Here is a 12,448-nt window from a genome sequence, read left to right as displayed (position 1 = left end):
AAAATACAGGGTGATTTTCCAGCATGACGTTTAGACTGTCACAGATTACAGTAATTAAATAGTTACTCTGTCTCTTTCTGGTACAAGTGACCCCGTTGTTCATGTTCTGATAACGGGTGTGCTGGACAGCAAATCCAAGCCCTCTGTGGTAAACACCCTGATCTCATCCTTAGTCTCTGGTAGAAATGTTTAACTACATTCAGAGTCTGACGTGTTGTGGGACGTGCCAGCTGCGCTGTTGCTCAGTAATCGGGCAGATTTTAGGAACAACAAAGACTTTTGTTAGGAAACATATTTTTAAGAGATTGTATTCATTTTTTGGCCATTGTGGTTGTAGAGCTCAGTGGTGTTTTTAAGGCATATAGCATTTTTACTATTGCAAGTTGAGGGGTCTACAATGCTCCCTGTGCGGAAATCAAGGTCATAGGTGTAGGAGGATTAGCTCTGGTGTATCTAAGCAAAAATGTTTCCCTGAAACTATGGGGCGATGAACGTTATTTGTCCCCTGCAGGTAAATCTGTTAATTGCTTGTCTGCACTAAACTTTTTGGAAGCAGCTGAGAATGTATTCGTAAAGGCCATGCAAAATTGGTAGCTGGAAAGCAGTAAAGCTGGCCTTGCTGGTGTGTCTGCAAACTTGCAAGATCCAGTCTAATCCAGCGAAAAAACGAAGGAAACTGCTCCTAGTTCTGGATCTTAGCAGCTGTTGAAGGAGGTCACCCCGGACTTCCTTCACATGTCCCTGACTCCTCCCCAGTGGTGCTTTGATTGGCTGGACTTCTCTGTGTGGAGGCAGCATGGAGAGTTCTAGCTGAACGGTGTCTGCGTGTTGATCTGACAATAGTCTGCATTGTTCTGCACCATCACAGCCTGCATAATAGGGTGCTTTACACAGGCCTCACAACGCATATGGACATGAGTCATCAAAGGACATTCTCATAAACTCAAAATATCCCTCTTTTGTACCAAAAGCCATTCATTTAAGTAAAGACAATGATATCAAGCACAAAATGACCAAAATGTGTCATCTTCCATTTCAATGTTGTCTACTTGTATTTTGCAAGATATCTTTATCCATTTGCTTTTTGTGCTCTTGTGACAGTACAGTTTCATGTGCAAACTTTTTAAAAGTAGTTCAGGGATAGTTTGTTTGTTTTAGTCACACATGTCTTATTAGACCCAATTTTCCTTCAGTGAGTGGAGGCAGTGAATTATGTGTAGAAAACAAACTGGTCCATCTGGTTGTTGTAGTTTGGCAGTGTTGCACTGACTCACTGAGACTGAAAAGTAATCAATCTTAAATGTTACTAGTAAGATTTCCTATTTATTTGACATTTGGTGACTCGTAATCACCTGCTGTTTAAAGTGAAACCATCAATTTTAAAACATTGATTTAAGTTTTTGTTTTATAGTTTTGAAATAGGGGACAAATCTAGTTATATCAAGGAGTTTCTGTTATACACAAACATGTGATCAAACATTTTGTTGTCAAGAAAAAGGCGTGACAGCCCAAGCATTAACACTTGTGTTTTATCCTACTTTTCGGGTGTAAGTCAGGTGATAGAGTAGCATCTCATAAGCTTACCTCAATGTTCATGTTTGACCTTTTAAAGCAGCCCAGTTCTTCTAGGAAGGCATTTGGCTGCTCAGCTGTTGAGCCCTAAAACCCTTAACCTCTCTTTCCCTTTTGGCGCTTTGCCACCATGGTGCGTAAGTTGGCCAACATGCAGCAGCTTTGTCTTCCCTATTTTGTCTTAAGTGTAAAATTCGACTCCCAAGAGCTGTTTTGCCAGAGCAACTCCCAGTAAAGGAGAAATTGACACAGACAACTGCACATTTGTGAGGGAGGGAGGAGCTGAAAGGAAAAACATGTGGAAACATGCCTCAATTATACAGATGGAATTATAGACGATTTCTAAAATTGTTATAAATGATCTAAAACATTCAAAGGAAGAATAATAAGCAAGTCAGACTGTGTGCTGTTTATTATAAGTGCGGTGAACTAAACATTGTGTTAAAGATGGAACAAGATAAGTAAAAAATAAATGGCACCTCAAACCCTAGCATTAGCTTTTAAGAGGCTTACTTAAAAATCGAATGCCTCTTAGTGGTCCCGTTCATATGGACTAAGCAAGTTTTTAATAACAGTTTGTAAAGAATACCTACGTAGTTGTGAAAGAGTTACAAATGAGCTCACATGTTTATTATATGAAAAAAAACTAAATTTAACAGTTGATATTTAACACAATTTTTCATCCCACACTTGACAAAATAACAGCTTGATAATCCCACCATAATACTACCATAAGCTATTCTTCTATTATCCTATCCACCCATTGACTTGAGGTGATGTCAACACTTGCTGTGGCTCTATTATATCGAGAATAAAGAGCTGCCTGCGCCAGTAATTTATAAAAACATTATAGAGCGTCAACACAAATGACAACGTATATAATTTCTGTCCTACAGTAGTATGTTAGGAGTTTAAACAGCATGTGCTAAGTCAGTAATGGGCTAAATATAAAAAATATGGGACTTATAATGTAAAACATGTTACTTGCAGATCCTATTTTTAGTCTTGCAAACAGATATGGAGTATACATTGAGTTTTAGAAAAGCACAATAAAAATGGTATAATATAGGTATAGTGTTGGTTCATCAAAAGGCAGCTATCGGTATTTCCTTATATGAAAATGTATATCTCCTCTGCTAATAAGCCTTGCTGGTATAGTTCTGCTTGGACCATGGTTGCCATCAAGGCATTATTGCACGTACACAATATTACCAAAACTATTTGTTCATCTGGCTTGACCCACATATGAACTGAAGTGCCATTCCATTCCTAACCCGTAGAGTTCAATATGATGCCGGTCCACCTTGTGCAGCTATTACAGCTTCAACTCCTGCTGGGAAGGAGTGCTGGCCACAAGGTTGAGGAGTGTATTTATAGGATTTTATTTTACCGTTCTTCCAAAAGTGCATGGGTCAGGTCAAACACTGATGTTGGTGGAGAAGGTCTGACTATCAGTCTCTGCTCTAATTCATCCCAAAAGTGTTCTATCGGGTTTAGGTCAGGACTCTGTGCTGGGTAGTCAAGTTATCCTTCGATCACAAGTCAACTGGTCTTCCTTGGCACCACAGTAGAGGCCATGACAAGGGCAAACACTCTGACTAGATTTGTTGCATGAGGTTGCAAGACAGTAAAAAAGAAAAGGGCAAATCAAGTTTTCTTTGGTTAATTGTCAATAAACAACTTTTTTTTTTAAAATTGTCATCAACTTTTATTGCATACCTAAACCAAAGTGAAATAGGATGGCTAGGTCCGGCTTTATTTAAGTCCTCGGCGTTTCCGCTAGGTGGTTTGACTTTTAGAGCCTTTTTATTACTTCCTTGCTTCAAACCATCCCTTCCGAGCCAAGTTATGGTGAAGACTTTACAGAAAACCAACAGTAGGGCCTGTGGTCTCTACCTCGTTGTCAGAAACAGCCAGCAGTAGATGTTTGTGTTTTGCCTGGATTACCGCAGAAAGGATGCTTCCATTGAGGGGGTGCTCAGGAGAAAAAGAAAAACAATTTAAAAAAAGGCAAGGCAAACTGTGCCAAAACATCCATCAAACATTCCACAACCTATCAAGCAATGCCACTTTGTAGTTTTCAAAAGACATTTTGAAATTTTTGAGCATCATCTACCACAGAAAATTGACCTGAGGACAGTAAGCACAACCACAATTAAAAAAACAAGGTGCAATGGATTTTCAAGGGCCTACATCGTACTATTCTTAAACCTTTCAGAGTAAACTATATCCATGTATATATAATACTGGATTACATTTGGCACACTAAAGAACAATTTTTTTATTAAAAATGAATTATTTTCGTGAGTCTTTTTCCTACCTGGAAGTAAGACGAGTTGATCTGAGGCACCGCCTTACAGTCCTTGTGGATGCCGTCCATTTTATGACGTCAACCTAGAATCGAGCTCAGCAGCGCGTCTCTATTTCGCCCACGAAAACTAACAACATCCAAACTTTTGGGAAAAAAAGAATGTTCATATTGTGTATATAAAAGGAAAGAGTTTTGCTTAAGTGGAAGAGTTTCGCTAGCTCTGCAGAGAAGGCGGGTGTTTGCGTTAGCCTGGGGGCAGTGCTTGGAGTGAATGGAGCTAAATACCGCCTTGGGGTTGTTATGAGGAATTAACATTATAATACGCTTAAAACTTCAAAAAAGTTGATTTTGCATGATATAGGCCCTTTAACTAACAATTTTTGAGAAAAATTATAGGATATTAAGTGTGCCATATTTAGCTCAATTTTTTTAAATGACATTTTATTTTTAATTTAGTTTTTATTTTTGAAAACGGACTAAGATTTTGAAATAAAGCTGCCTTATTTTTTTAAAGCGGAAGTTGCATTCACAATATCACTTCCTCCCTTACAGCTACAGAAACTGCTTCCAAGTGTTTAGTAGACAGTTAGCATACTGCTCTTGTTTTACAATATTTAGATAAGCAGGTTGCTTAGCAACATACAGAATAGACTTTGTACATGTTTTATCCATAACCAAATAGATGTCTGTTTTGACAGATGACTGCGTGCATTACATTAAAATGCATGTCTCTGCTTGCTCTGGGGGAAAATGAGCAGCATTCTCTGCTTGCTGCAACATTTTTAAAAGTTGAAAATTTGTCCAGTAACTCTTTTCAAGGCTCCCAACAGTCCTCAGACCACTTACTTATTTTTATCCCAGTATCTGAGAAGAAATAATTTTTTATGTCTTTAAATAGAAAATAACACTTCTATATATTTAGCACCGAGAGTGGACCTCAGCACTTGCTGCTGTACACGCTGACCAAAGTACTAAGGTTTCCTGCATGAATGGCAGGCTCTGTGTGCAAATTCTGCTTTCCCTGCTCAGAAAGCAGCAACTCAAAGCAATCTGTTGCTGAAAAAGGTCTCTGGTCCCCTGAGATTATCTGGCTCACTGGTTTTAGCAAGTCCATAGACGATTCACTTCAGTAAGAACCACATTTGACTTTTTTCCTGGAGGTGTCAGAAATGCCACAGTTTTAGTAAAGCGTGAAGCGTTTTTTTCCCACATATTTTTAAATTATCTGATTTAAAAACTGTTTTTAGAGTTGAGTCAGAAGTCTGGTTTTAGTGATTATTTATTTCCCTAGCTTTTTGTTTTATCTTTTTGTTGAAATCAGCACCCACATTGGTGCTCGAATTTGTTTCGAATTCAGAGCTGGACAATGACATGTGGTTGTCCGTCGCCCTATTTCTAGTGAATGCATTGTCCAGTCCTCCATGTTTATAGCTGCTGGGAGAAGCGCCATTTATACTTTGGTGTGGCTTTGAACAATGGAGCAGATTCCAGGAGCTATGTTCCCGTTGTTTGCCTTACTCTGGGAAACTGCTCTGAGTTTGAGTTATTTTTGAAGCTGCCTGTAAATCAAGGTTTGATAATTGGAGTTTTGCTTTTATGGAAAGCTTTTGGCACGTTGTGACAAGGAGCATCTCGGGATGTGGGGAGTGAGATCATGTTCTTGGTTGTGTGTTTTGTCTGTGTGTTAGCTTTGGCGTCTTTGTCTCAAAGGTTTTCTTTTGTTTTTTCTCTACAGTTTGGCCAGATTTATTTTTAGTTCTGTGGAATAACCATTGGCTGCTGAAGCCTGTCCTTGACCCAAATGTAAGACGGGGTCCTTGTGTCTCATGGGAGTGCAGAGAGTGTGTTATTACGCAGGAGTAGATTAAAAGGAGCCTATGTTTTTTTTTTTTTTTCTTTAGGTTCTTCATCTTTGAAACCTTTAGGTGGTCCTTTCGAAGTCGCCTGCTTTACGTGTGAAAAATATTTTATGGGTAAAATAACACATTCTTTAGTAAAAAAAACTGCAAAGAACATTCACAGTTTTAATCAAAAACAGTTCTTGTAAAAGCATTCCTGATTAAATCTGTGTAACACAGCTGATCCACAATTTTGCTGCTTCTGCCTTAAGACACCACAGACCTGTAGCTTTGGGACTCTGGTATGCAGGTCTGCCTCAGCTGGACTGCCTTTCCCCTCAAGTAAATCAGGTGCTGTATGCCACAGTCATAGGACTGTCTGTAACAAGTTAATTTTAGGTCAATATAAAACATCTCTGTTGGAGTTTAACTTCAATGAGCTGATGCTCACTGCATTCCAAGCTGCATGAGGCAGGTTGTCTCGGTTGGTTGGAGTCCAGAGCCACACTTTGATGTCTGCTGCACTGTTCAGCAGATTTTCTAAAATGAAGAAAATATCAGAGAAAAGGGAATTGTATTTGCGACACAGTGTTTTATTCTTTGTACATATGTCAAAAACGCAATTGAACTTTGATTGATCTTTTGATTCGGGATGTCCCGATCCGATCACGTGATCGGAAATCGGGGCCGATCACGTGGTTTGGGACTCGATCGGAATCTGACCCCTTTGTCCGATCAGGATCGGATATTTCATTTATTCTCATTATGATCAGAGCTTTATATTTCATCTTATCATTACGGATAAATACTCCACTAGAAGTCTGTATGTCATGAAAAGATCACAAAATGTCATCATCAAAAAACGCAGCAGAAAACGGCAGCAGCTCAAGCAGAAGTCTAACTTGTAAACAAAGCTAGCTAGAAAGCTAACTTCCGGGACCAATAACTCTTTTAAAAACGCTTTAAACTGACAGCAGGTGTCTCTGTTGGTTTGTCATAACTCAAACAACAACCTCTAAAGGTATTCCAACAGAAAAATACAGTATTTTTTCCTTTTTAATGTGAAGCTCTTCATTCTGCAGAGAGATGGCTAAACAGCAGCTGCTAACTGCTATATGCTAGCGCCGTGATTTAACTCCTTAGGACCTGAGCTGTCCTTTGATATGCCTGTTTGATTTATCTGACAGAGAAATAATAGTTAAGAAAATTAACTTCTGTGGTAATAAAACCGAAAATGTGATGTCTTAAGACCTTAAAAAAATAATCACAAAATCGTAAAAATAAATAAATAAAACTAATAATGATATCAGCTATTCATGAACACTCATCAAATTTTATGCTAAAACAAAGTCATAATTTATTTTTAAGAATTTTAAATGAGGACAGGAATCACATTTGGTCAAAAATGTTCAATAGCTCTAAAGATGTTAAAGCCAAAGTCACTAAACGTTCTCACATGACTAATTATCACTTATATAACAAGAAAATTGTAATTTTTTTTTCTTATTTTATATTTGCTGTATTTTTACTTGTTTATTAAAGCTGCTTCACAGATGTGTTTTATTTCAGTTTTTAATAATAAAAGAAGGTTAATGAAATATAAATAAGGGACAACACAAATCTTTGTTTAATTTATTCATGTTTTAAATGTCTTATAAAAGTATCGGATCGGGACTCGGTATAGGCAGATACACAAAATCAAATGACTCGGAATCGCAAAAAAACCTGATCAGAACATCCCTACTTTTGATCTAATCCTCCTTGCCAATCAATTTGGTATAGTAAAAAAAAGTTTAAATTGCTGTTTTTGTGAAGGGCTTTTCTGGTCCTTTTGATGAAATTACATGAATTCCCCATTAATCATTTAGGCACCATCTGATACAAAATTCTTTTTTTTTTGGTTCATACAGCATATTTTCTCCCTTTTGAACACATGTTAACGATGTGGGTAAACTTCAGTGGCTTGCCCTCAGGCACACTTTGAGGCCAATGGCACATGGCTTCTCCAATTTTTAGCTAAAGTTGGCCTAAAAGTGTTATCAGCTAAACAATTAAAACCTACTTCAGAATGAAAATGAATTTTATCCCCCAAAACGGTGACATCATGGCGAGTGTTTCTGTAAAAGTAAAGGTTTCTTCTGACATGAGGACAGCATGTTTCCTTGTGTCTGAAACATACACTGGTCACGCATATGTTTGAGCTCTTTCAAAGGTGATTTTAAACACCAGCCCTATTTTTCTTGCTTATCTGGTCATGTCAACAGAGCCTTGGTCAGGAGACTTGCTCTCTCAGCTCTACAAGCTGTTTATTTACCCAATGGGAGCAGTCCTTTTGGAGCTGCTGCACCCCGTGCTGTTAACTTTGTCAGCTGCAGCATTCATCATTGACCCTCAAATCCAGGCTTCCTGCTGTGGTGTTTGAGAAACCATGCAGCATAAAAGCTGGTTACAAATGTTGAAGACTTTTCTATAGCTCTTATCTCAGTGAAAATTATGCACATCCCATACCCCACTGACATTTTCATAGGTCATAACAATTGCTATGAAATATTTGACTTCTGGGGTAAGGTTCACCCTGTAGAATATGTCTGATTGGACCAGCCTATTTTACTTTGACAAAACTGACCAACGCTGGAAAGTATAAGAGCATTGTCTGAAAAACACTTGAATAGCAACTAGCAATTTTTTTGTTCTTTAACGGGGCGGTTTATAGCACACCAGTAGGGCTGTGCTGGGCCGACAGTGACACAGAGAGTTGGTTGCCCGTTGTCCCTGGCTCCACTCATAAATTTGCGCAGCTAACAATTACGTGATACTGTAATTGTTTACCCCTTCTATTGGCAGCAATTGGCATTACGACTCGCACATAAAGCACCACTGTCTGGTTCTTGAATCCAGGGATGGATGCCACCTTTGCAGAAGAGAAGAAAAAGAGCCGTACTTTTGGGCTTTTGAGCCAAGCGAACTCTGGCACCGTCTAACTGGTGTTCAATGAATAGACTTTAAGAACCCCACAACCCTTATTACCTTCAGGGAGACTTTTGAACAGTTTGTTGTGCACACAGCCATTGAGATTCAGCCCCAAAGTGTTGTATTATCTTTTTGGACAATTGTGAGCTGTGGAAGGTGAATTTAGGATGGGTTAGGTTTAACTCTGCTTTGACGTATCATTATGGGTCCAGTCAGTGTTGAGCCATTTTGTGACAATACGAGTTACTGTTTTATTTTGAAAAATGTAGAGATTTCAGAATCTGAGAAAGGTTTTCAAACAATGAAACTATTTTTATTGGAACTCTCAAACGCCTTTTTTAGCCATCTGTCAATAGTTGTGTTTCTCTCTCATTTAAAACTAAGGAAAACAGAGAAACCAATACCATAAACATGTTGAGTTCTCAGATGTCATGGCCTGGTGTGAGGGACCGGACCAGATGGCTCCTCAGCAGACATCACAGGGGTGCATGGACAAACATATGTGGAAGGCTTTTACATCGTCCTCGTCTCTTTTCCATGTTTACCTGGCTGTTAAATCCATGTGTGAAGAGCTGGGTGTGCTGCTGGCAGCACAAAGTTGAAAATAAGTTTGGTACTTGATGAACAGGTACAGCTCTGTTATTTTACTTGAGGCATTGTGGTTAAATCTGGGAACAGGTGTTGTTCTCTGTGAACTGTAGTCAACAGGACGACTGTGTAAATCTGGGAAAGATTTTTGGCACTGGATTCCGTTGTGTCTATTTCTGAGGTCGAGTGTAAACAGAGTTGGTTTGGCAGGAACACAAGGAACATATGTTTGTATTTGGTAGCCATTCTTGACACTTGTATCCATGCTAAGCTTCTTTACCCCTCTGATCATCTCAGGTAGACAACCGGTTTATTAAATGCGACCATGACAGAGAGGAGAAAAGCTTTTCTGTCCCGAGAAAGCTGGGAAAATATCCAAATGTTGATCAGATTCTTGTGACACTAATTCCAGCTCAATGGGCCTTCTCAGCAGAGATACTAAGCAAGAATTTGTTGGTTGAAGACCTAAAGAACTGAAAAAACATAACCTTGCCAGCATCCTCAAGTGGTCATTACAAGAGAGAAAAAGGACTTTTGTGATTTATTGGATGCCGTGAATACGTCTTCTGGCTATGATGGGGACACCTACTGTGATGCTGAGCCTTAGTAAAAGATTCTCTTTTGCTGTTTGCAGCAACCTTCTTCCCACGTGGATTTGATGGCACATCTAAGGCTTAAACTAGATCAAAGAGACAAACTGAACTCATTTAAAAGTAGCATGACCTGGTTATAAAGCACCGAGAAGGCTCCGGTTCTCCTTTTTTTTTAAGTTAATGTCTGAAGCTTTTGCTTGGAGTATAGTACAATGTTATTTCATTGTTTTGAATATATATTATAAAACAATTTCCTACCATTCTCTTTATTCCTCTCATTCCTCTGCCATCTCTTTTGTGTTTCTATATTTGTGCTGAGCTGGCACTCTGACTGTAGTTAAGCTCTGTGGTGTGTGTAGTAGCCTTCTGAGCTTATGGCTCCCTTTGGGGCCTGCTGATTCCATGCCTGCTGTCCCACTGTGTGTTTCCACCTGTCACCTTGTACAGGAAAAACACAAACCATCACGTCTCCTGCCAAGAGATGACATCACTGCTAACACATATGGGGATGGTTGCGATGTGAGGAACACAAATATTTAGACACTATATTGGAGGAAGTTGGCATAATGAAGCTCTCTGCATGTTATACTGTAAAAGCTGTATCAAAGCTTAGTAGTCAGGTGTGACTGTGAGATTTAAGGTAGCACTGTGTCTTGTCGATGAATAATCCTTTTATGCATTCATCTGAAAGTGACTCCTCATCCTGTGCCTTTTTTTTCCCCTTCTGCTTCAGCTCTGATTGGGTGGAGATCCTGGAGCCGCGCTCCCGTGAACGCATGTATGTGAATTTGACGACAGGGGAATGTGGCTGGGATCCTCCTTCAGGTGTTCCTGTTCGCCAGGCAGATGGTAACCAGTGGTGGGAGCTGTTCGACACTCACAGTGGCCGCTTCTATTACTACAACTCCACTGGGCCCCGTACTGTCTGGCATCGACCCCAGGGAGCCGACATAGTGCCCCTCTCCCAGCTCCAGGCCATGAAGCGATGCAACGAGGCCAAACGTGTTGGAGGGAGTGACGAGAAGCACCGCCATGGAACCACAGGGAGTATCGGCAGTCCCGGGAGCCAGGAGATGCACACTCCTCTACCTGAGCAGGAGAGTGATGTCCCTGTAACCAGTGTCCAGACACCCAGCACAGAAAATGCCAACTCTGAGCTGGACCCAACAGTTGATCTCAGATCAAAGGGAGATGGAAGCAGCCTAGAAGACAGCAAGGATTTCAGCAAAGACACACCCAGGTAAGTGTTATGGCTATAAATTAAAATATAGGAAAAAGAACAGTCTTCAGTGTAATACTTCTGTGCATCATCCAGTTCAAGGCTTATTGAAGTAAACATAATGGTGGAAATAAATTTGGTTAGAATTTGTTTGGTGCACAAGATTTGCATGTGATGCAAAACGCAAATCATGTATGGAATCACAGTGGAAAGAAGGCATTTTGAATTTACCACTAACTGTGATAATGGCAGTGAAAAGTGGAGTGTCAAACTGAGACTGGGCAGAAGCAGCATGTTTGGCAACTTTGGTGAAGAGTCAACCAGTTCTGTTAGCAAAGCAACACGATTGGAGTGTTTACTGTAGCGCAAACCAAACTGGATTCTGCTAACTCTTTCATCCGTGGCCTCTACATGGATTTCAGTGGCTCTGTTGACTGGGACAAAAAGGGTTAAATGTGCCGGTCATCACAGAGTCTGCCACATTGAGTTGCTTAGACCTTGTAATGTTTTTTTTTCAGTGAGTTTGTAAGATTTTGTTGACTTTGACCATTTGGATCAAACTCAGAATTTCTTTTGTTTTCTTTCTCCTTTATCTGAACTCTCCATATGTCCAAAGTTTGCATATGAGCATACCAGCTATTTCGGCAAATTGCTACCAAATGGGGAAAATGGTCAGACATATTAAAGAACATGACATTTTCCCTCAAGCTTGAGTTACTGGTGCATAACGGGGCCTAACAGTGAGTCATTGAGAGACCCCGTCATGTGCTTAGGGTTGTGGCTTCATCTAAACCACATCTCGTCATTCCAAGTCAAAATTCCAGACGTGCCACCTTTGTTTCCCCCCAGGCACTTGACCACCAAGGACATCTGAGGGTCACTCTGTGTGCTGACCACGATCTTCTATTACTCTGATCCAACACTTGTGAAATTTCCTTAAAACATATATCCAATTCAATATTCATAGAAAACTTTTGACCCTTTCATTTGAATCCATGGAAAACATGTGATAGACTTGTTTGTGGTTAATGATCTGCAGAATTGCTACATACCAGCGGCCTGTGAGCAAAGCAAAACTCGTATGTTTTCAGTGTGTCGGTCTTTAGTTGCTGTTTGGATTCTGTTATGGTTGTCTACATCATTAGAACAGTGTAAAGGGAACTAACAGGGGAGCTGTATCTGTTGGATGATGGTTTGGACATCATTGTGTCTTACTTTTGCTGTGTGTGGAGAGATTTAACACTCCTTTTAGGGTCTCGCACTAACTCAACCTTTCCTAGAACCTTTCCTGTCTCTTAGAAACAACGACCAGCTGTGTTCCACAAATGAAGACTGAGCACTCTTTAGCTGACACGGT

The 12,448-nt window shown here is 39.8% G+C and overlaps 1 protein-coding gene across 3 annotated transcripts in view; it reads left to right on the top strand.

Annotated features, from left to right (window-relative positions):
- The window catches only part of zgc:92107 (uncharacterized protein LOC492329 homolog), a 32,866-nt gene that overhangs the window by 2,535 nt on the left and 17,883 nt on the right, over positions 1-12,448 (top strand). For 2 of the 3 annotated variants that reach the window (XM_024269311.2, XM_024269312.2), the window contains exon 2: positions 10,606-11,112. In XM_024269311.2, coding sequence (XP_024125079.1) covers positions 10,606-11,112 — 507 coding nt within the window. Of the gene's footprint in view, positions 1-10,378; positions 10,513-10,605; positions 11,113-12,448 lie in introns of those variants that run through there. The other variant, XM_024269313.2, reaches the window with a different exon arrangement.

This window comes from Oryzias melastigma, linkage group LG5 (genome assembly GCF_002922805.2).
Source record: "Oryzias melastigma strain HK-1 linkage group LG5, ASM292280v2, whole genome shotgun sequence".
In the NCBI taxonomy this organism is placed as follows: Eukaryota; Metazoa; Chordata; class Actinopteri; order Beloniformes; family Adrianichthyidae; genus Oryzias; species Oryzias melastigma.
The sequence above is the reverse complement of the archived record's forward strand: the minus strand, read 5'-3'. Positions and strand labels throughout refer to the sequence as shown.